The sequence below is a fragment of the Heptranchias perlo genome, chromosome 7, assembly GCF_035084215.1.
Source record: "Heptranchias perlo isolate sHepPer1 chromosome 7, sHepPer1.hap1, whole genome shotgun sequence".
Taxonomy (NCBI): domain Eukaryota; kingdom Metazoa; phylum Chordata; class Chondrichthyes; order Hexanchiformes; family Hexanchidae; genus Heptranchias; species Heptranchias perlo.
In genome coordinates this window covers 13,102,527-13,127,232 of record NC_090331.1, presented here as the reverse complement: position 1 = coordinate 13,127,232, position 24,706 = coordinate 13,102,527, and the positions used below count along the sequence as shown (strand labels likewise).

The window sequence follows — 24,706 nt, the reverse complement described above, 5'->3', positions numbered from 1 at the left end:
TCTAGAGAAAACAGCCCCAGCCTGTTCAGCCTTTCCTGATAAGAATATCTTCTCAGTTCTGGTATCATCCTTGTAAATCTTTTTTGCACCTCCTCCAGTGCCTCGATATCCTTTTTCTAATGTGGGGTCCAGGGCTGTGCACATTATAACACCCACAGCACGCACTCGACTGAATGGCACTTTAAATGGGCGGAGTCTAATTTTAAACAGCAGCGCAATGAAGGTGCTGCTGAGCAGAGTGTGCGTTGACAGTGACATCGACAAGTTTGCCGCAGCAGGTGGTCACGATCAGGAGGGTGGGAAGACATGGAGCCTCAGGACTCGGGTGGGGGGGAAGGGGCCGGCAAATAATGTAACATTCTACTTTGAGCTGCCATACACTGTGAAACTACTGGTTTTCTCCAATTTCCCGCAAATTGCGAATGTAGCAAAACATTTATCTGCTGCCGAAAATAATTAATTGGATAACGTTCTAGCAACGTATAAAGTTTTTCACCGGGAAATGCAGCTTTCGGGTAATTTGTTTTTGCACACCGTTATATTCAATCTACCACCAGCGTGTAATAAGTCGGGCACAACAAAACAAAAAGAAGAGAAATGGATCATTTCAAGCTGTTAAGAGGGCACAGTCCTCAAGAAAACTAGGCCCCGATATTTTCGGGGAGGCGGGGAGGGTGCGGGGGAGCGTGCCGAAAATCCAGCTGAGGATGCGGCCGTTCTGCCGAATTTAATTTTTTTCTTCCATTTCCCGCCCGGCCAAATTGAAAGGCTGACCCACTGCCAGGCTGGCAATTCCAGCGGCAGGAGGCCGCGGGCCAGGGACCCTTAGGGACGGTCCCCAGCAATCGGGAGGGAGGGAGCGAGAGATCGGGGCTGGTGGGGCGGAGGTCGTCGATCGCGGTGGGGGGTGAGGCCGCGATTGGCGCGGGGGGTGGGGTGGCCAATGACATCCTAGAGGATGCTGGGGGGAGCTCCTCCTGGCCCACAAGGAGCGCTGTAAAAGACACTTACCTTCTTGAGCCTGCAGATCCCGCCTCCCTTTAACTGCCGGGTTTCCCAAGACCTCCCAGGCGGCAACTGTTAAATTTAAATCAGTCTCCCAAATGCAGTGTGGGAGCCTGATTTAAATATGATAATGAAGTGTCGCGACTCGTCAAGACGATGCACTCGCACGGCTCGCTACCCGCCTCCGTAAAAATGGCGGCAGGCGCGAATGCAGCGGGTTGAGGTTACATTTCCCGTTTTAAAATTTTTAACGTCCTCCTCGACCCTCTCTGGCCTGTCGTGGGCCGGGGGGAGGGGGGGGCTTTAATATTGAGGCCTCAGTGTTCCATAGAATCGTAGAGCACAGGAAGAGGCCATTCGGCCCATCATGCCTGTGCCGGCTCTTTGAAAGAGCTATCCGATTAGTCCCGCTGCCTTGCTCTTTCCCCATGCAAATTTTTCCTTTTCATGTATACATCTAATTCCCTTTTGAAAGTTACTATTGAATCTGCTTCCACCACTCTTTCAGGCAGTGCATTCCAGATCATAACAACTCGCTGGGTAAAAAAACGTATCTCCTCATCTCCGCTCTGGTTATTTTACCAGTATAAAATATAAAATGTTTTTGAATAGATTTGCTTTTCTATTACATTTCTTGTAGTTTTGGACTGTTATAGAGGGCAAATTAGATAGAGCAGAATAATTGTTTTGTTACTGAGAAGCCTGGGTGATGAGCCAAGGGCCCAAGGAAGAGAGTTAAGGAGCAAAGAAGATTAGATAAATCAAGGAGTAGTGGCTGAGTGACGGCAAGCTTGGGTTTGCAAGTATAACGTAGTGACATAAGACCGTAAGAGATAGGAGCAGGAGTAGGCCATTCGGCCCCTCGAGCCTGCTCCGCCATTCAATGAGATCATGACTGATCTGATTTTTACCTCAACTCCACTTTCCCGCTCTTTCCCCATATCCTTTGACTCCCTTGCTGATCAAAAATTTGTCTAACACAGCCTTAAATGTATTCAATGACTCAGCCTCCACAGCTTTTTGGGGTAAAGAATTCCAAAGATTCACGACCCTCTGGGAGAAGAAATTCCTCCTCATTTCTGTCTTAAATGGGCGACCCCTTATTCTGAGAGTATGCCCCCTAGTTCTAGACTCCCCCATGAGGGATAACATCCTCTCAGCATCCACCCAATCGAGTGCCCTCAGAATCTTGTATGTCTCAATAAGATCTCCTCTCATTCTTCTAAACTCCAGTGAGTATAGACCCAACCTGTTCAATCTTTCCTCATAAGACAACCCTTGCATATCCAGAATCAACCTAGTGAACCTTCTCTGAACTGCCTCCAATGCAAATATATCCTTCCTTAAATAAGGGCACCAGAACTGGACGTAGTACTCCAGGTGTGGTCTCACCAGCACCCTGTACAGTTGTAGCATGACTACCCTGCTTTTGTAAATACATAAATCATGTTGAAACACATCATCACGTAACCTGAGAGTTTTGGGTCAGTTCCTCACTCTTTATGGAAAGACATAGAATTACAGTAAAGTTACAACGTGAAAAACGGTCACTCGGCCCAACCAGCCCGTGTTGGTGTTTATCTTCCACGTGAGCAGTAGTCCTAATCCCATGTACCTGATCTGTTCCCATATCCCTTGATTTCCCCATTTCTTTCAACCATAGAATCATAGAAAGGTTACAGCACAGAAGGAGGCCATTCAGCCCATCGAGTCCGCGCCAGCTCCATGCAAGAGCAATCCAGCTAGTCCCACTCTCCTGCCCTTTCCCCGCAGCCCTGCAATTTTTTTTTTACTTTCAAGTACTTATTCAGTGCTATTCTTAAATGTTGACATGGGTCTCAGCTTCAAATCACTCGGCAATTCATAAGTGTAAAAATGTTTCTTCCTGTAAACTGTCGCAGGAAGAGAAGTAAGGGGCTCCAGAGATTTAACCTTTTGGGAATAAAAATATTTCAGTGGGAGATGGTGCTGGAACAGTGAGAGAGCAGGGGAGGGCTGGATGTGCTGCAGTTCTGTATGAAGAGCCCGATAGCTATCAGTCAGCTGGCCACTGATCAGACTTTTGGTTCGTCTTCATGCGTCATACATGAGTGCTGTAATCTGCCCGTTGATCATTTGATGCTGCTTGGGAGTATTCTTGGTTAAGAGATTCTGTGAAAGATGTTTCTGATTTGCTGTAAACAGAACTATTGATGCAAATGAATTTTCACGGAATAACACATTTTTTCCACACTCACAGTGCGTTCACAATTGTGGTATAATTTCTTTTGAAGCAAATTTCTGTTTGACTTTATTTTGAGGTAATGCCACAGTTGATATTAAACACAGGCCTCACAAAAGTAATATTTCAGTTAATTAAATCAGAAGAGTTTCAGGACAGCATCGTTGAAATGTGTAATTATTGTGCTGTTAAATTTGTAATAAACTGAAGTGCTACCACAATTCAATTTACTCACTAGTAGCGAGGGGAATAGCCTCGGAAATAAATGTCTATTAATTTGATGATCTTAGGGAATCCGGCTGCATTTAATTGTGTTGCCATGGAGCTGGTAAACGTTTGATAAGGTTTGAGGCATATATTTATATTGAAATGTGAAATTTTGATTCAGAAGCTTTGAAAAAAAAACGTTTTAATTAAAACTCGAGAAAGAATTCAGTGCGATTCATGGTGTCGCACAGTTTGGTTGGCCACATCTCCTGGTAGAGAATGCAACTGTGGGTTGTGACAACAACACCCCTTCTTGTTTCCCGCACTCCCATTAGTGCCAATGCATGGTGGGGGTGAAAATCATCTTGGACGGTAGTGCGAATCGGCAGCCTGTTTTACACTCTGTCCAATTTTCTTTTCCGATTCGCCATCGCCTGCCACCGGCAGCATTCAAAGCAAACAAATTTGGTAAAGGGGGCAGCAAGCAGGCATCAGGCCCCTTATTTTCACATGAAAAGGGCCCAGTGCCTGTTTCAGGGACGGAGCGTGACACCTCTTTTGATGCCTCTACCAATATGGAGGGCGGCACACTTTCGGCTCAGAATGTGTGCGCCCTCCCTGCCCGCAATATTGGGCGCTTGTAAAACGGGCGCAACGACATCGAATTTCCAGGCCATCGTGTCCTGACTACTAGGTGGGTGTGTGGAGCATGACTGACAAAATCATCCGCAGAGTTCTTTTCAATTGCTTTCAGCACACAGTCTTGTCACTGTCTAAAGATCTGGAGATACCCTATATTAGTTCTGGACATTCTCTGCCATCCAAGGACAGATAACCTTATTGCTTTCATCAATCCTTCTGTGTCTGACACGACAGTTCTCAAAAGTAACATCACCTGCGCAGTTGAACCTACAGGCCTGTACACAAGTTTAAAAAAACTATTTCCTCAGCCACTGTACTAAACTTTCTTTCCTATGATTCTTTTCATGTTTGGTGAAACTGTTAATTCATGTTTCGACCATGAATGGTATGAGTTATCCAATTGTCAGTTATTTCTTATTTTCTCTTCCAACGTCTGGCAGCAAAGAAGTCAGTAAATGTCAGAGACACTCCTTTTATGTATGTGTGTGTATATATATATATATATAGATATATTTAAGAATGCATGTAAAGACCCCATTTTATGGTAACTTTCACGAGCCACACATTTTGCATTCTTGCAAAACAACTTACTGCCAGCGATTTTTATTTCTCACCGATATTCTCCCCTTCTCTCTTGAAGGCCTAGATGTTGGACAGCTTCACCAATGCCAGGCAACCAGGGTTCACACCTGACATTTCACACTGAGCCTAGATTTTCCTAATCCCGTTACAGTACGGTCACCGCACCAACCCGGCTGTGATCCAGGTCCAGTTTCCTCCCTCACGCCTATTTAGGCATATAGTCCAAGCTCCCAGCAGGCCCTCCACCACCAAAAGGGAATTACTTAGAATGTACAGCACAGAAACAGGCCATTCGGCCCAATAGGTCCATGCCAGTGTTTATACTCCACATGAGCCTCCTCCCTCCCAACTTCATCTAAGCAGATCAGCAGATTCTTCGACAATATGTTGTGGAACCAACCAGGGAACAAGCTATTTTAGATTTGGTAATGGGTAATGAGACAAGATTAATTAATGACCTCAAACTAAAGGATCCCTTAGGAAACAGTGATCATAATATGATAGAATTTCACATCCAGTTTGAGAGTGAGGATCTTGGATCTGAAAATACTGTATTGAACCTAAATAAGGGCAATTACAATGGCATGAGGACAGAGTTGGCTAAAGTGGACTGGGAAAACAGATTAGAAGGTATGACGGTGGATAAGCAGTGGCAGACATTTAAAAAGATATTTTATGACTCTCAATAAAAATATATCCCAGTAAGGAGGAAAGACTCCACAAGAAGGGTGTACCAACCATGGCTAAATAAGGAAGTTAAGGATGGTATCAAGTTAACTAACAAGAAACAGAGAATCGGGATAAAGGGGTCATTTTCAGGATGGCAATCTGTAACTAATGAGGTGCCACAGGGATCAGTGCTGAGGCCTTAACTATTTACAATCTATATCAATGACTTGGATGAAGGAAGCGAGTGTACTGCGGCCAAATTTGCTGATAGGTAGAAAAGTAAGTTGTGAGGAGGACACAAAGTTCTGCAAAGGGATATAGATAGGTTAATCGAGTGGGCAAAAATTTGGCAGATGGAGTATAATGTGGGAAAAAGTGAAGTCATCCACTTTGGTAGAAAGAATAAAAAAGCAAAATATTATATAAATGGAGAAAAACTTCAGAATGCTGTGGTAAAGAGGGATTTGGGTGTCCTCGTACATGAAACACAAAAAGTTAGCATACAGGTGCAGCAGGTAATTGAGAAGGCAAATGGAATATTGGCCTTTATTTCAAGGGGGATGGAGTATAAAAGCAGGGAAGTCTTGCTACAACTGTACAGGGTGCTGGTGAGACCACACCTAGAGTACTGCATACGGTTTTGGTCCCCTTATTTAAGGAAGGATATACTTGAATTGGGGGTGGTTCAGAGAAGGTTCACTAGGTTGATTCCAGGTATGGAAGGGTTTTCTTATGAGGAAAGATTGAGCAGGTTGGGCCTATAGTCACGGGAATTTAGAAGAATGAGAGGAGATCTTATTGAAACACATAAGATTTTGAGCGAGCTTGACAGGGTAAATGCTGAGAGGATGTTTCCTCTCATATGAGAATCTAAAACAAGGGGGCATAGTCTCAGAATAAGGGGTCGCCCATTTAAGGTGGAGATGAGAAGGAATTTCTTCTCTCAGGGGGTTGTGAACCTTTGAAATTCTTTGCCCCAAAGAGCAGTGGAGGCTGAGTCATTGAATATATTCAAGGCTGAGTTAGACAAATTTTTGATCAGCAAGGAAGTCAAAGGATATGGAAAAAGCAGGAAAGTGGAGTTGAGGTAAAAATCAGATCAGCCACGATCTCAATGAATCCCAAATGGCCTTCTCCTGCTCCTATCTCTTATGTTCTTATGTTCCTTTGTCCTGCATGTGTTCATCTAGCTTCCCCTTAAATGCATCTATGCTAGTCACCTCAACTATTGCTTGTGGTAGTGAGTTCCACATTCTAACCACTCTCAGGGTAAAGAAGTTTCTCTTGAATTTCCTATTGGATTTATTAGTGACTATCTTATATTTATGGCCCCAAGTTCTGGCCTCCCCTACAATTTCTCACTGCGGGGCAAGAGATGTGGCACCAGAAGACCAGGGACCCCAATTAAAGGGACTGGTAAGTAATTGGGACCTGAGGAGAGGGAGAGATTTCCAGTACTGAGCTCTCTCCCTCCAAAAAGGGCATGATCGGGCCTTCTGCCACTATTTAAGGGACTAACGCCATTCCTCTCTTGATGTTCTTTGGGGTCGGCAGGATCAAGGGGGGAAGGTAGAGAAATTGAGCAGGTTCCCAGGCCCTACCTTCCTGTATACATGCAACACGGTGGTGATGGAGAGGCCAGCAGCCTTCCCTGATGGGGAAGAGAGAGGAAAATTTAGATCCCATCACCGAATTTACCCGCTGTTTCAGCTGCTGTACTTGGAATGGCGTAACAGAGGAAAATTCAGACTTTGGTGTCCAAAGCCTATGGTGGTGGTGGGGGGGGGGGGGATGCAGAAGAGCACGGGACAGCCAAGCCTGATCCTTTTCTTGTCCAATATGCACTTCCAGCAGGATAGTGGTCACGAGCAGGAATTTCTGCTCTGGAAACAGGGGATGATGATGCCGATTGTCGTTCACCTACCATCGCCTCGGCTGAGATAAGCTAACTCAGGACTGACTTGGAAGGGGGTCAAACCAATTCTATCTTGTATTTCAGTGACTGGCATGTCTGTGAGTAATCCATGGAGGGAAATGTTGCAATACACGGCAGGAGATAAAGACCAAACCTGGGCCTTTCCCGCTTAGTACGGGTCAGCTGCTCACTGGATAAGTATACTGAGACATTATGGTGGGCAGGGGGGAGGTAAGTTGCTGATAAAATAAATCTCATGCAACTAAACAGCTTAAACTATCATGAAAGTGTCTTTGGAAAATCTTTTCCAATACCAGCATAAACAGAAAATGCAATAACACGAATCACATTGAAACTACAGCATTGAAACAGGCCATTTGGCCAAACTGGTCTATGCCGGCGTTTATACTCCATACGAGCCTCCTCCCTCCCCTCTTCAGCTAACCCTATCAGGATACCCCTCTGTTCCTTTCTTTATGGCATCCATGCTATTTGCCTCAACCATTCCTTGTGGTTCCACATTCTTACCACTCTTTAAGTAAAGAAGTGTCTCCTGAATTCCCTATTGGATTTATTAGCGACTATTTTATATTTATGAACTCTAGTTTTGGAGCCCCCTCAAGCGGAAACATTTTCTCTACGTCTACCCTATCAATGTATTAAAGACCTCTATCAGGTCACCCCTCAGCCTTCTCTTTTCTAGAGAAAAGAGTCCCAGCCTGTTCCTGATAAGGATTTCCTCTCAGTTCTGGTATCATCCTTGTGAATCTTTTTTGCACCGTCTACAATGCCTCTATATCCTTTCTATAATATGGAAACCAGAACTTTGCACAATATTCCAAGTGTGGTCTATCCAAGGATCTATAAAACTTTAACATAGCTTCTTTGCTTTTCAATTCTATCCCTCTGGAAATGAACCCTGGTGCTTGATTTGCTTTTTTCATGGTCTTATTAACCTGCGACGCTACTTTTAATGATTTGTGTATCTGTACCCCCAGATCCCCCTGCTCCTCTATCCTGATTAGACTATTATCCAAGCAGTATGGGGTCTCCTTATTCTTCCTACCAAAATGTATCACCTCACACAATTATCAATGGGCCAGTTGGGTGGGGCAGGGGTGGGTACCTGGTTGCCAGCAGCACTGGAAAGCTATGCATCCAACACCTTTTTTCCCCCCTTTTCATCTCTGGTACTCTAAGCGAATAAGAAGGCAAATGCTTTCCTGAAATTAACTTCCAGCTTCTCCTCAGCCTGTGACCAACCAGGGCTGGGGTTGTGGAAACTGCTTTGCGCACAGGCAGCACGGAGCAAAGGCTACAGTGATTACTTTCATCCTGCTTCAAGTCTACCACTTCTGACCTTTAACTTCGTATAGTCAACACATCACGTTAAATCTGCCACCCGTCGTGTCAAACAGCCTTTTTCCCTTCCACATGTATTACATGCCTTACACAGTGGAAATTGCCTGCATCAATCAAGAGTTCCAAACACTGCAGCCCACTCTAAAACCTTTTTTTGTGCTGGCAGTTCAAGTCCATTACAAGTATATCTAAGTAACTGTCACTCGGTTTAGCTGCCATTGAAGTATGACAATAAACCCATTTGTCTAACTCGCTCACTTTTGTAAGCCTTTGAATAACGCAATGGCCGCAGAGCATTAAAAGGATGTACAGAGGCCCATGTGGATGCAGATGTACAAAGAACAAAAGACCTCTTTTTTCCCTACCTACAAATAGTTGGCTGTTGAGCTGTAAGTGGATGTGTCCATCAGCTGGGGCCTCTTGTGCCTTCCTCGGCAGGTGATCCACTTGAAGAGATGCCTCTTTGATATTTCGCTCTGCCCTGACATAATGCCACTGATTGTTGTTCAAATGTGTGGATGACTTCACGATAACCTCAGCTGGACCATTACCCACATCGAATGAGAACAGCACTTCCATCGGGGCTATAAAATCGCATAGTGACATTAGACTCTGAACATAATGTTTCACCTAAGCAAAGTACACTTTATTACTATAAAGAAAGAAAGACTTGCATTTATATAGTGCCTTTCATGACCTCAGGTCATCCCAAAGCAATGTGCGGTACAGTGTAGTCACTGTTGTAATGTACGAAATGCGACCATCAATTTGCATACAGACAGGTCCCACAACAGGGATGAGATAAATGACCAGATAATCTGTTTTAGTGATGTTGGTTGAGGGATAAATATTGGCCAGAACACAGGGAGAACTCGCCTGCTCTTCTTCAAATAGCACCGTGGGATCTTTTACATCCACCTGTGAGGGCAGACGGGGCCTCAGTTTCACATCTCATCTGAAAGACAGCATCGCCAACAGTGCAGCACTCCCTCAGTACTACACTGGGAGTGTCGGCCTAGATTTTGTGCTCAAGGCTCTGGAGTGGGACACGAACCAACAACATTCTGACTCAGAGGCGAGAGTGCTACCCACTGAGCCACGGCTGACACATCAAGGGGAAAAAAATACCCCGGCTACCCCTAACACCAAAAGTGGGAGTGGGACTTGAACCCACAACCATCTGACTCAGAGGTGAGAGTGCTGGACCACTGAGGCCAGTCTAAGACTTGAGTGCATTTTTTTTTATTCGTTCATGGGATGTGGGCGTCGCTGGCAAGGCCAGCATTTATTGCCCATCCTTAATTGACCTTGAGAAGGTGGTGGTGAGCCGCCTTCTTGAGCCGCTGCAGTCCGTGTGGTGAAGGTTCTCCCACAGTGGTGTTAGGTAGGGAGTTCCAGGATTTTGACCCAGCGACGATGAAGGAACTGCGATATATTTCCAAGTCGGGATTATGTGTGACTTGGAGGGGAACGCGCAGATGGTGTTGTTCCATTGTTACAAGCAAAGAAAGTCATAGCTGTGATCCAGCTCACACAATGGATGCAGCGGAAGGAAAGTGCACAGAACCAGAGATGAGGGCTCAGTCTGTGAGGAGAAAATATTGCTTGGGAACGCAATTGGGCAAAAATCTGCTTGTCGACCCAAAGCATGGTGTGTAAACTAGCATGAAGTGTTAGCTTGGCTCAATGGTAGCACTCTCACCTCTAAGGCAGAAAGTTATGGATTCAAACCCCACCCACTACACATAACCTAGTCAGGCACTTCACGCTGTGCTGAGGGAGTGCTGCATTGTCAGATGCCGTCATTTGGATAAGATGTTAAACCGAGACCTCATCCAACACCACTAAAAAAAGCAGATTAACTGGTTAGTCATCTCACAGCTGTTTTGTAGAACCATTCTTCATGCAAATTGGTCCCACACAGTGCGTGGTTGCTGATATTGTTGGAGGCAGCAAATGGAAGCCAGTACCTCTCTCCCCAGCTGCAAATGTGCCAGAGAACCACCCTCCCAAGCCCCGAACCTTTACTGAAAATGGCTTATTGCTGGATGCAAGGTCCTTGTAATTGGCATGAATGTGGGGAGCCACTCCTCGCCAGTGCAGCATAGGAACATAGGATATAGGAACAGGAGCAGGCCATTCAGCCCCTTGAGCCTGTTCCGCCATTCAATTAGATCATGACTGATCTGTATCTTAACCATTTACCCGCCTTGGTTCTGTAACCCTTAATAGCCTTGACTAACAAATATCTCAGCTTTGAAATTTTCCATTGACCCTCAACCTCAACAGCTTTTTGGGGGAAGAGAGTTCCAGATTTCCACTACCCTTTGGTTGAAGTAGTGCCTAGCTCTAATTTGAAGGTTATGCCCCCTTGTTCTGGACTCCCCCACCAGAGGAAATAGTTTCTCTCTATCTACCCTATCAACTCCTTTAATCATCTTAAACACCTCAATTAGATCACTCCTTCATCTTCTATACTCGAGGGAATACAATCCTAGTCTATACCAACACACTAGAACAGGGTATGATAATGTATCAGTACGATGGAAATCTGTCCAGATTATGGTTTAATTGTGTAAAGACAGCCATGTGGCACTACCAGCGTTAAAGACATTTTCGGTGTTGCGGGGAGTATGGTGCCAATTGCAATGATAAGATTCTTCCCTGTGTTTGCTTTTACAGTAGGAGAGGACGGCTGTAACCAAAAAAAGCTTGAACTGTGTGTTCTTGTGCATTTTCATTACCAATTGATTGACTTTGACAAGAATAAAAATACTCCTACTTCATTTCAATGAACTGCTGATGTGCCTAAAATGCTAATTATTGCAAAGTGATGGGGAATTATTTTTATTCCGATCCTAGAAAAAAAAAGATCTTTCCCTACTGGAAGCTTATTCGAATCCACGGTAGCAGATCTCCTAGCAACGCCACTGCAGACCAATGGTCTACAAACTCTTGCGTGTGGGGGAGCCCTGTAAATCTTGACACATTCCCAGGGACCCCCTCCGATCACTAACATGCCGCTGGTACCCCCCCACCCAGCCCCCTAAAATTATGGGCACTCCCTTCAAATCCTGACGAAGTCCCAGCCCCCTTCCCCCTCACCCTGTAAATACCGACATGTTCCTGGGGACCCCCTGCAAATAGTGACACATTCTCAAGGATGCCTTGCGAATATTAACAGACTCCTGTGAACTCCCTTAAACACTGATATATTTCTGGAGACCCCCGTCCTAATTTTTTAAATATAAGGGGTAATTTTGACTTTGAGCGATTGTGTAAAACGGGCTTTATCAATTCAGCGGATTGTTTTATATCTCTCCAGATTTTTATTTATTTTGACTTCAATGGAAATGAAAATGGGAAGTGATGTATAACGGAATGCTGAATCGATATGGCCTGTTTTATACTATCGCCCAAAGTTAAAATTATCCCCACAGTGTCAGCTAGCATTGCAGAAAGCGTTTTTCTTAGTACACAGCAACAGAACTAATGTGCTAGTAAGTCAAAATATATAGAAAGGTGTATAAGATGAGGAATTGTTGCAGTGCATCATATCCCTGGCCACAGATGAACAGCGATTTAATGGCATTGCGCATCCCTCGTGGAATCTCCTTGTGAATCCTGGTTTGAAAACATATTTATTTAGCACCTTCTCACATCACTGATAAAACGCCTCAAAGCACTCTTCACAAATTACATTTTGAAGTGCGGCCATTCTTGGCATGTAGACAAGCGTACAGAGAAAAGTGTAAATTCAGCACACGACTCGTGTGTGTCAACTTTGACGTGGTGTGCAAGGAAAACGATTGTCGGCTGTGACTTCAGGTGAAGCTCAGTCGACGGGCAATAAAGGCATAACATTGCTGCCACTCCACAAAGAAAACTCTAGCTATAGTCATTTAAGGGTAAATGTAGGCTCCCGGTGCATGCTGTGATAATACTGGGAGAAATTGCACACTTCCAGAGAGTGATTTGGTGTCCATTAATTTTAATGGATGGAAACTCCCAGACTGGGAGTGTGCAACTTCCCCACATTCACTCCCCGTGGGGGTAATTTTGACTTTGGGTGATCGTATAAATTGGGAGATGTCGGATCAGCCTTCAGTGGAAATGAAAATCGGGAGAGATGTACCTCGGGCGGCTGATCCAATATTGTTCATTTTACACTATCGCCCGAAGTCAAAATGACCCCGTGTGTGTGCTGGAAGCACAGATGTGAAAAATCTCCCCTTTAGCGCACTCACGTGAAATTCTTCCCCTGCTATTTTAATGGAGGCTTTAAATCATTCATTTTAAACACCTCCAATAAAATGGCTGACAAAAGAATTTAATATGAGGGCATTGAGCATTCATACACGCTAAGATTGGAACAACCTAACTTCAAAGCACTGGTCTTGTATGGGACCAGCATTTTACAGCCTCTGAAGCCTGCTCTATCTCAATTTGTTGGCTATTGGGCTTAAGAGAAGACAGAAAATTCTGGCAACACACAGCAGGTCCCTCAGCATCTCAAAAGATATGTACATGGCTTTCAGGTAGGGTGGGGTGAGGAGTCTGTATCCTGATGCACAAGGCGTTACAGTTGTGTGGGACAGGCTGGTTGGATCACTGGGTCTTTTCCTATCCCTCATTGTTCGTACGTTTGTCTGTTTTGGGCTGCGGCACTCGTGAGCTCCTATCTGAGATGATTGCTCGCCTCTCCAGATGTTGACTGACCCGTGCTGTGTATTTCCAGCACTTTCTGTTTCTAACTCAGATTCCCGGCATTTGCACTTTTTTCCTCCGTCAGGGAATACTTACAGTTCAGCTCGATCCTTATGAAGTCCGTGATTCCGAGATTCTCCAGGAAAACACCCGCTGCAGCAGTCGTTTTGAAGAAAAATGAGATGTCCGCACTTAGCTCACCGTGGAATGTGGGGAAGTGGAGATACGAGGACTCGGTGTTAAACGATGCTGCGTTCCAGTAATTACCTGTATGAACGGTTATTAGTCTGTTTGAGAGAACACTGTACAATTCATTTACTAATACAGGGTACTTCAATCTATAATTAGGTTGTCACTTCACAGTAGTAAACTCTAGACATTTAAACATTTTTTTTTGCTTCTCCTTTCTCTGTCCATCGTTTCCCTTTCCCTCCCCCAGGATAAGAATCCCTCTGGTGTTTCTGTGCGGCAACACTGTAAATGCGTTTGTGAAGATTTCATCTCTTCAGTATTGGTGGCAAAGGCACTGACTCCTTTGCTGGGATACAGTTTCTTGGGTAAACCGATCAAGTGGCAGTTCTCCATGTGCGAGCCTAAGCAGGCTATTTGGCTATGGGGGCGTGCCGCCCTGACGGCTGAGCCTGACCCTTCCCTCACGACACCCTCACACTTTATGCGCAGCAAGCTCGAGGGGCCGGATAACCCTACTCTTGTTCCCATTTCTTATGTACTTATTCTGGAGTAGACACTCCGGCCAATGTTCTCCTCCTTAAGCCAAACACAGGCAATCTCAAGGCTGGAAAGGACCTGGTCTGCCCACCTGCTATCTTGATGACGTGCTTCTTTTCAAGGTCCAAGTTATTTGTCCCTTTGACTTCTTCCAAAACCTCTCAGTAAAGTGATGCTTTCTTACACCCCACCTGAATCTATCCCTTTCCAGCTTATACCCATGTCTCCTTGTTCTGCTATCCTGTACTGAATAAATTAGCCCTGACTGATCCTTTATACCCCTGAGCCTTATTAATCTCAATACCTCCATCATATGCCCCCTCAGTCTCCTCCTCTCCCAACAAGATCCCAGCTCTGCAAGTCACTCCTTATCAGTTTTGTCCCCTAATCACTCAAGTAGCTCTTCCCTGCACCTTCTCCAACTCAGCTACTTCTTTTCTGTAGTGAAGGTTACTGAACTGCACACAATACTCCAGGTAACCAATGGAGACTAACAGTAGTGTCCCAACCACTGCCCTGGCTACGATCTACTAACTCAGTACAGAGCAAGGATCAAACCCGAGGTCTTCCTGGTCTACATAGCTCAGTTACTCGCTGTCTTAACTCATGCTTGAACACCAGATGCAAAACTCAATTTAGCTTCTAAGCACGTTTAAACCAGTATGCATTATAAATATTTCTGCCATAAATGTGTTACATAAAATTACATTTTCATTTTGATTAATGTGATCTATAGCACAGATCAAAATATTAGCACACAACCAACAGCTTAATTCAAGTATTTGTTGTTTAAATAAATTACTAATAGTTTGTTTTAAAACATAATAAAATATTGAAATCTATTTACATTCTCTGAATAAGCTTGAAGAGATGGATGAAGCACAAGACTGAGGGTGAATAGAGCAGGAACGAAGATGAAGTGAATCTAGGAACGTTCATTAGATGACAGCAGCTTGGCCATCAGAGAGACTTCGAGTAACCACTGTCCGTGTAGAATACCAGGGATTGTACACTTGCGTCAGTATCAACTTACACCGGGCTGGTCAAATGGGACCTATCTGCATCTACATTCACCAAATTACGGTATACTTGAAAAGGAGAAATTTGCAGGGCTATTGGGAAAGTTCAGGGGAGTGGGATTAATTGGACAGCTCTTTCAAAGAGCCAGCACAGGCATGATGGGCCAAATGGCTTCCTTCTGTGCTGTATGATTCTATGATTACCAGGGATCGGATGTATATCTGGCCAGGAAATGAATGCTCCAACTAAGCTTGCAGTTGTGCCTAATTTATTTCTTGTAATTTTAATCTATGGTGTTGTGGCTGTACTTCCTGCCCATATATGGTACTTAGCTACTGTTACAGCAAGGAAAGTTATGGTGGCATATGGAAAATAGTAATATGGTGAGGATCATACTGCTCTTTGCATGTGCACTTCCCTAGTATTTTGAAAGGGAAAGCAAAGGCAACACCATCCAGGACAAAGCAGCCCGCTTGATTGGCACCCCATCCACCACCCTAAACATTCACTCCCTTCACCACCGGCGCACAGTGGCTGCAGTGTGTACCATCCACAGGATGCCCTGCAGCAATTCGCCAAGGCTTCTTCGACAGCTCCTACCAAACCCGCGACCTCTACCACCTAGAAGGACAAGGGCAGCAGGCACATGGGAACACCACCACCTGCACGTTCCCCTCCAAGTCACACACCATCCTGACTTGGAAATATATCGTCGTTTCTTCATCGTCGCTGGGTCAAAATCCTGGAACTCCCTACCTAACAGCACTGTGGGAGAACCTTCACCACACGGACTGCAGCGGTTCAAGGAGGCGGCTCACCGCCACCTTCTCAAGGGCAATTAGGGATGGGCAATAAATGCCGGCCTCGCCAGCAACGCCCACATCTCATGAGCGAATCAAAAAAACCTAGCTAAATCATTGGTTAGGTTGCAGTTAGAACAATGGGTTAGAAATTCCACATTGATGCGCCTATTTCATGGGCATAAAACGGGCGCAACAATGACAAGTTTAGCAGTGGGCAAACCTGTGCCCGATTTGCACCTGGCCCACTAAATTTATCAGGCCGCCTAAAGCGAGTGCAGGCCTCAGTTCAATATGGAAAACCATGGTCCTGCACCCATTCCATTTCGGAAGCCCGAATTTCCACAAAATTCATCTGCTCGGAGTGGAGCAATCACCAGGCCTGCTCCGCTCAGCATTACCTGGTCTACAACTCGCCCAACCTTAAAGTGACCGCCAGAAGCCACTACCAAAAATTATTTTTTTTCCATGCTCACCTTGATGTGGAGCCAGGAGGAGCAGGGGCACTCCTCCCCATTCCACAGCGGGCCCCTGACGGCCTGCTCCCGGCCCTTCTTCCCGCTCTCCTCCCACCAGCAGGACCGCTGTCGGCGAGGCACATTCCATCCGGCTCTGAAGGAGCGACAGGTGCCAATAGCTCGTCTTGACTATTATGACAAGGCCCGAGGGAACAATTTAAGACGGTTCTCGGGCTTCCCGGTTATGCGGCCAAAAATGGGCCATAACAAATTTAGCCCCCATTGTGTCTATTTTTGGGTGCTATAATCTAAGAAGCTTGTCAGGAGGGTGCAGAAGTGATTGACTAAGATGATACCAGGGATGAGAGGCTTTGGTTATAAGGAGGGACTACAGAATCTGGGACTATTTTAGAACAAAAAGGGTTAAGAGAAGATCTAACAGAAGTGCTTAAGATTATGCTAGGTCTTGATAAGTTAAATTGGACAAACTATTTCCAGTGGTCAGTGAGTCACTAAAGGGCATGAATTTAAAATCATCACCAAAAGTATAAAGGAAGATGTGAGGAGAATTTTTACCACATAGAGGGTTGTTGGGGGGGGGGTGCAGAATCCATAATAGCTTTTAAGAGGGAAGAGCATAAATATTTTTAAAATAAATTTATAATGGTATGGGGAAAGGGTAGGGGAATGGAACAAGGTGAGAGCTAGCAAAGGTGCAGTGGGCTAAATGGACTCCTTCTATGTTGTATAATTCTATGATCATTGGATACCCTTTGCCCAACAATCCTCTATCTCCGAATCCAGAACATTTTGGTCCTCAATGTACCCTTGGTCTTATGTGCTGGGGTCACCAGGCCGACCAACACTCCGACCCTTGGTAGAAGCCTCATGCTTGATTTCCTGATGCCCACCCTAACCTTGGGCCTGTGTACTGGGCTAAAAGGCAAGCCAGACAGATTGGGAAGACAGCACAAACTGAGAAGACACTTTTTCTCTCAAGAGAGAGCACCGAGACAGCTGAGGATCCCGCCTCCCCTTCTGCGAACTCTTAGGTTCAATTGCAGGCCATCACCAGGTCACCTTCAAAAAGAACTCATTGTGCCCTGCTGTAATTGGCTGGAGTCCTCAATTTGGAAACAAACACACTCCAAAGCAATTCTGCTTTGCTACTGGTGAGAGGAATTCAAAGTTCATAATAGCGAAGAATCCCCGAGTTATCTTTTCAACTGGAGTTCAGCAGCATAGCTGGAGGGGTGGGGTGGGGAGGGGTGGAAATCATGTCTCAGAAAAAAGAACTCACAGTAAGTGCTGTTTTTCGAGGAGAAAACTAATGGATTTAATGGTAGTCAGTGATCGAGTGCTTCTTATTTTCAAACAATCAGCCATTATGGTACAGGGTAGATTAGCTTGACATCTTGTTTTGATTTCAGAGGCAGGGTAATTTAGAGCCAGTCTTGCACCTATTTCGAAACTTTCAAGAGACTAATGACAAAACTTAACTACAGGATACTTACTGTCACCATGGCAACGCAGTGGTCCAAGCTTGTAGGCGGCTTCAGAGTTTGTCTTGTTAATGTCTCCAATAATAATCTGAGTCACAGGCAAGTGGTCTTTGTATGAAAGAAGGCCCATGTCATTGGTCCTGCCAAAATCCAGGATAAAAATAAAAATTACTCTCAACTGTAATAATAATACGAACATATGAACTAAGAGCAGGAGTAGGCCATTTGGCCCCTCGAGCCTGCTCTGCCATTTGATAAGATCATGGCTGATCTGATTGTGACCTGAACCCTACTTTCCAGTCTACCTACTATAACCTTTGACTCCCTTGTTAATCAGGAATCTATCTAACTCAGCCTTAAAAATATTCATTGACCCTGCCTCCACCGCTCTCTGGGGAAGGGAGTTCCACAGACTCACGAACCTCTGAGAAAAAACATTTCTCCTCATCTCCGTCTGAAATGGGAGACCCCTTATTTTTAAACTGTGGCCCCTAGTTCTAGTCTCTCCTACAAGGGGAAACATCCCCTCGGCATCTACCCCTTCTAGTCCCCTCAGGATCTCATATGTTTCAATAAGATCACCTCTCATTCTTCTAAACTCCAGTGTATACAGGCCCAACTTATGCTACCTGGACTAATAATCCAGAGTCATGATTTCAAATCCTGCCACGGCAGCTGGGGAATTTAAATTCAATGAATTAAATAAAAATCTGGAATTAAAATACGAGTATCAGTAATGGTGGCCATGAAACTACCGGATTGTCGTAAAAATCCATCTGGTTCACAAATGTCCTTTAGGGAAGGAAACCTGCCGTCCTTACCCAGTCTGGCCTATATGTTACACCAGACCCACAGCAAAGTGGTTGATTCTTAATTGCCCTCTCAAATGGCCTAGCAAGCCACTCAGTTGTACAATTTCGCTAGAAAAAGTCATAATCAGAATAAAACCGGACAGACCACTAGGCACTGGACACGACAAAGGCAAACCAAGCGCAGTCGACCCTGCAAAGTCCTCCTCACGAACATCTGGGGACTTGTGCCAAAATTGGGAGAGCTGTCCCACAGACTAGTCAAGCAACAGCCTGACAGAGCCATACTCACACAATCATACCTTTCAGCCAACATCCCAGACACTTCCATCACCATCCCTGGGTATGTCCTGTCCCACTGGCAGGACAGACCGACCAGAGGTGGCGGTACAGTGATATACAGTCAGGAGGGAGTGGCCCTGGGAGTCCTCAACATTGACTCTGGACCCCATGAAATCTCATGGCATCAGGTCAAACATGGGCAAGGAAACCTCCTGCTGATTACCACCTACCGTCCTCCCTCAGCTGACGAATCAGTCCTCCTCCATGTTGAACACCACTTGGAGGAAGCACTGAGGGTAGCAAGGGCACAGAATGTACTCTGGATGGGGGACTTCAATGTCCATCACCAAGAGTGGCTCGGTAGCACCACTACTGTCCGAGCTGGCCGAGTCCTGAAGGACATAATTGCCAGACTGGGCCTGCGGCAGGTGGTGAGCGAACCATCACGAGGGAAAAACTTACTTGGCCTCATCCTCACAAATCTAACTGTCGCAAATGCATCTTTCCAAGACAGTATTGGTAGGAGTGACCACCGCACAGTCCACGTGGAGACGAAGTCCCGTCTTCGCACTGAGGACACCATCCAACGTGTTGTGTGGCACTTTCACTGTGCTCAATGGGATAGATTCAGAACAGATCTAGCAGCTCAAAACTGGGCATTCATGAGGCACTGTGGGCCACCAGCAGCAGCAGAATTGTGTTCCAGCACAATCTGTAACCTCATGGCCCGGCATATTCCTCACTCTACCATTATCAACAAGCCAGGGGATCAACCCTGGTTCAATGAGGAGTGTAGAAGAGCATGCCAGGAGCAGCACCAGGCGTACCTAAAAATGAGGTGCCAACCTGATGAAGCTGCAACTCAGGGCTACATGCATGCTAAACAGCTGAAGCAACATGCTATAGACAGAGCTAAGCGATTCCACAACCAACGGATCAGATCAAAGCTCTGCAGTCCTGCCACATCCAGTCGTGAATGGTGGTGGACAATTAAACAACTAACGGGAGGAGGAGGCTCTGTAAACATCCCCATCCTCAATGATGGCAGAGTCCAGCACGTGAGTGCAAAAGACAAGGCTGAAGCGTTTGCAACCATCTTCAGCCAGAAGTGCCGAGTGGGTGATCCATCTCAGCCTCCTCCCGATATCCCCAACATCACAGAAGCCAGTCTTTAGCCAATTTGATTCACTCCACGTGATATCAAGAAACGGCTGAGTGCACTGGATACAGCAAAGGCTATGGGCCCCGACAACATCCCGGCTGTAGTGCTAAAGACTTGTGCTCCAGAACTAGCCGCGCCTCGAGCCAAGCTGTTCCAGTACAGCGACAACACTGACATTTACCCGACAATGTGGAAAATTGCCCAGGTATGTCCTGTCCACAAAAAGCAGGACAAATCGAATCCGGCCAATTACCACCGCATCAGTCTACTCTCAATCATCAGCAAAGTGATGGAAGTTGTCGTCGACAGTGCTATCAAGCTGCACTTACTCAGCAATAACCTGCTCACCGATGTTCAGTTTGGGTTCCGCCAGGACCATTCAGCTCCAGACCTCATTACAGCCTTGGTCCAAACATGGACAAAAGAGCTGAATTCCAGAGGTGAGGTGAGAGTGACTGCCCTTGACATCAAGGCTGCATTTGACCAAGTGTGGCACCAAGGATCCCTAGTAAAATTGAAGTCAATGGGAATCAGGGAGAAAAAACTCTCCAGTGGCTGGAGTCAAAACTAGCACAAAGGAAGATGGTAGTGGTTGTTGGAGGCCAATCATCTCAGTCCCAGGACATTGCTGCAGGAGTTCCTCAGGGCAGTGTCCTAGGCCCAACCAGCTTCAGCTGCTTCATCAATGACCTTCCCTCCATCATAAGATCGGAAGTGGGGATGTTCGCTGATGTTTGCACAGTGTTCAGTTCCATTCATAACCCCTCAGATAATGAAGCAGTCCGTGCCTGCATGCAGCAAGTCCTGGACAACATCCAAGCTTGGGCTGATAAGTGCAAGGTAAGGACCATCTCCAACAAGAAAGAATCTGACCACCTCCCCTTGACATTCAACGGCATTATCATCGCCGAATCCCCCACCATCAACATCCTGGGGGTCACCAGTGACCAGAAACTTAACTGGACCAGCCATATAAATACTGTGGCTGCAAGAGCAGGTCAGAGGCTGGGTATTCTGCTGCGAGTGACTCACCTCCTGATGCTCCAAAGCCTTTCCACCATCTACAAGGCACAAGTCCGGAGTCTGATGGAATACTCTCCACTTGCCTGGATGAGTGCAGCTCCAACAACACTCAAAAAGCTCAACACCATCCAGGACAAAGCAGCCCGCTTGATTGGCACCCCATCCACCACCCTAAACGTTCACTCCCTTCACCACCGGCGCACCGTGGCTGCAGTGTGTACCATCCACAGGATGCACTGCAGCAACTTGCCAAGGCTTCTTCGACAGCACCTCCCAAACCCGCGACCTCTACCACCTCGAAGGACAAGGGCAGCAGGCACATGGGAACAACACCACCTGCACGTTCCCCTCCAAGTCACACGCCATCCCAACTTGGAAATATATCGCCATTCCTTCGTCGCTCGGTCAAAATCCTGGAACTCCCTTCCTAACAGCACTGTGGGAGAACCTTCACCACACGGACTGCAGCGGTTCAAGAAGGCGGCTCATCACCACCTTCTCAAGGGCAATTAGGGATGGGCAATAAATGCTGGCCTCGCCAGCGACACCCACATCCCATGAACGAATAAAAATAAAATGTTTCCTCATAAGATAACCCCCTCATCCCAGGAATCAGTCGAGTGAACCTTCTCTGAACCGCTTACAAAGCAATTATGTCCTTTCTTAAATCAGGAGACCATAACTGCACACAGTATTCTAGATGTGGTCTCACCAATGCCATGTACAACTGTAGCAAAACATCTCCACCTTTATATTCCATTCCCCTTGCAATAAATGACGACATTCCATTTGCCTTCCTAATCACATGCTGTACCTGCAGACTAACTTTTTGTGATTCATGTACTAGGACACCCAGATCCCTCTGTACCTCAGAGTTCTCTAATCTTTCTCCATTTAAATAATATACTGCTTTTCTATTCCTCCTGTCAAAGTGGACAAGTTCACATTTTCCCACATTATACTCCATCTGCCAAATTTTTGCCCACTCACTTAACCTATCTATATCCCTTTGCAGACTCCTTATGTCCTCTTCACAATTTACTTTCCTTCCTACCTTTATGTTATCAGCAAATTTAGCAACCATACATTCGGTCCCTTCATCCAAGTCATTGATATAGATTGTAAATAGTTGAGGCCCAAGCACTGATCCCTGTGGCACTCCACTTGTTACATCTTGCCAACCTGAAAATGACCCATTTATACCTACTCTCAGTTTCCTGTTAGCTAACCAATCCTTTATCCATGCTAATATGTTACCCCCTACACCATGAGCTCTTATTTTGTGTAGTATTGATGTGGTACCTTGTCAAAAGCCTTCTGGAAATTCAAGTGCACCACATCCACAGGATCCCCTTTATCCACGTTGCTTGTTACTTCCTCAAAGAGCTTTAATAAATTAGTCAAACACGATTTCCCTTTCACAAAGCCGTGATGACTCTGCCTGATTGCATTGAGATTTTCTAAATGCCCTGCTATAACCTCCTTAAGAATAGATTCTAGCATTTTCCCTATGACAGATGTTAAGCTAACTGGCCTGAAGTTTCCTGCTTTCTGTCTCCCTCCTTTCTTGAATAGAGGAGTTACATTTGCTATTTTCCAATCTGATGGCACCCTTCCAGAATCTAGGGAATTTTGAAAAATTAATACCAATGCATCTACTATCTCTGCAGCCACTTCTTTTAAGACCCTAGGATGAAATCCGTCAGGACCTGGGGACTTGTCAGCTTTTAGTTCTAATATTTTTTCAAAACCCTTTCCCTGGTGATTGTAAATGTTTTAAGTTCCTGTCTCCCTTTCACCCCTTGATTCACAATTATTTCTGGCATGTTATTTGTATCCTCTACAGTGAAAACGGATGCAAAATATCTGTTCAATTCATCCGCCATTTCCTTATTCTCCATTATTAATTCCCCAGACTCACTCTCTAGAGGACCAACACTCACTTTACTTACTCTTTTCCTTTTTAAATTCTTGTAGAAACTGTTTTTATATTTCTAGCTAGCTTTCTCTCGTACTCTAATTTCTCCCTCTTTATTATTCTTTTAGTCATTCTTTGCTGTTTTTTAGATTCTGACCGATCTTCTGACCTGCCACTAATCTTCACAGAATTATATGCTTTTTCTTTCAATTTGATACTGTCTTTAACTTCCTCAGTTAGCCACGGATGTTATGTCCTTCCCCTAGAGTCTTTCTTTCTCACTGGAATGTATCTTTGCTGAGTGTTATGAAATATCTCATTAAATGTCTGCCACTGCATCTCTACTGACCTATCCCTTAACCTAATTTCCCAGTTCACTTTAGCCAGCTCTGTCTTCATGCCCTCATAATTGCCCTTATTTAAGTTTAAAACAGTAGTCTTAGACTTACTTTTCTCTCCCTCAAACTGAATGCGAAATTGAATCATATTGTGATCACTGCTACCTAGAGGCTCCTTTACAATGAGGTAATTAATTAATCCTGTCTTATTACACATTCCCAGATCTAGAATAGCCTGCTCTCTGGTTGGCTCTAGAACATGCTGCTCTAAGAAACTGTCCCGAAAGCACTCTATGAACTCATCTTCCAGGCTACCTTTGCCAATCAGATTCTTCCAATCAATATGTAGATTAAAACCACCCATGATTATCGCTGTTCCTTTCTCACAAGCCCTCATTATTTCTTCCTGTATACCCTCTCCTACAGTTGGTTTAGGAGGCCTATACACTACTTCCACAAGTGACTTCTTGCCTTTACTATTTCTTATCTCTACCCAAACTGATTCTACATCTTGATCTTTAGAACTAAGGTCATTTCTCTCTATTATACTCATGTCATCCTTAATTAACAGAGCTACCCCTCCACCTTTTCCTAGCTTCCTGTCCTTCTGAAATGTCAAGTACCCTTGAATATTCAGGTTCCAGCCTTTGTCATCTTGCAGCCATGTCTCTGTAATGGCTATCAGATCGTACATATTTATTTCTATTTGAGCTGTCAATTCATCCATTTTGTTACGAATGCTACGTGCATTCAGATAAAAAGCCGTAAGTGCTGTCTTTTTACTATTTTTGCAACCTCTAGTCTTATCTGCTGGTGCACTCTTAAGTTTGCATGCTCTGTCCCTTCCTGCCACTCTCTGATTATCATTTCCCTTATTGCTACCTTGCTGTCTTGCCCTTGTCTTGTTTCTTTAATTTATCATATCTTCCCTTACTTGATCCCTCGCCCCCATTACTTAGTTTAAAGCCTTCTCTACTGCCCTAGTTATACGATTCACCAGAACACTGGCCCCAGCACGGTTCAGATGAAGCCCGTCCCAATGGTACAGCTCCCACTTTGCCCAATACTGGTGCCAGTACCCCATGAATTGAAACCCATTTCTCCCATACCAATCTTTGAGCTACGAATTTAACTCTCTAATCTTATTTATCCTATGCCAATTTGCTCGTGGCTCAGGTAATAAACCAGAGATTATTACCTTTGAGGTTCTGCTTTTTAATTTAGCTGCTCGCTGCTCATACTCCCTAAGCAGAATCTCTTCCCTCATCCTACCTATGTCGTTGGTACTTACGTGGACCACAACAACTGGATCCTCCCGCTCCCACTGCAAGTTCCTCTCCAGCCCAGAACAGATA

General features: G+C 45.1%; 1 protein-coding gene across 1 annotated transcript in view; it reads right to left on the bottom strand.

The window, feature by feature from the left end:
* The window catches only part of LOC137323446 (contactin-associated protein-like 5), a 630,151-nt gene that overhangs the window by 204,671 nt on the left and 400,774 nt on the right, over positions 1–24,706 (bottom strand). The window contains exons 19-21 of the mRNA XM_067986920.1: positions 17,832–17,959; positions 13,407–13,577; positions 8,969–9,187 (exon numbers count right to left, since the gene is read on the bottom strand). Of these exons, the coding sequence (XP_067843021.1) occupies positions 8,969–9,187; positions 13,407–13,577; positions 17,832–17,959 (518 nt within the window). The remainder of the gene's footprint in view (positions 1–8,968; positions 9,188–13,406; positions 13,578–17,831; positions 17,960–24,706) is intronic.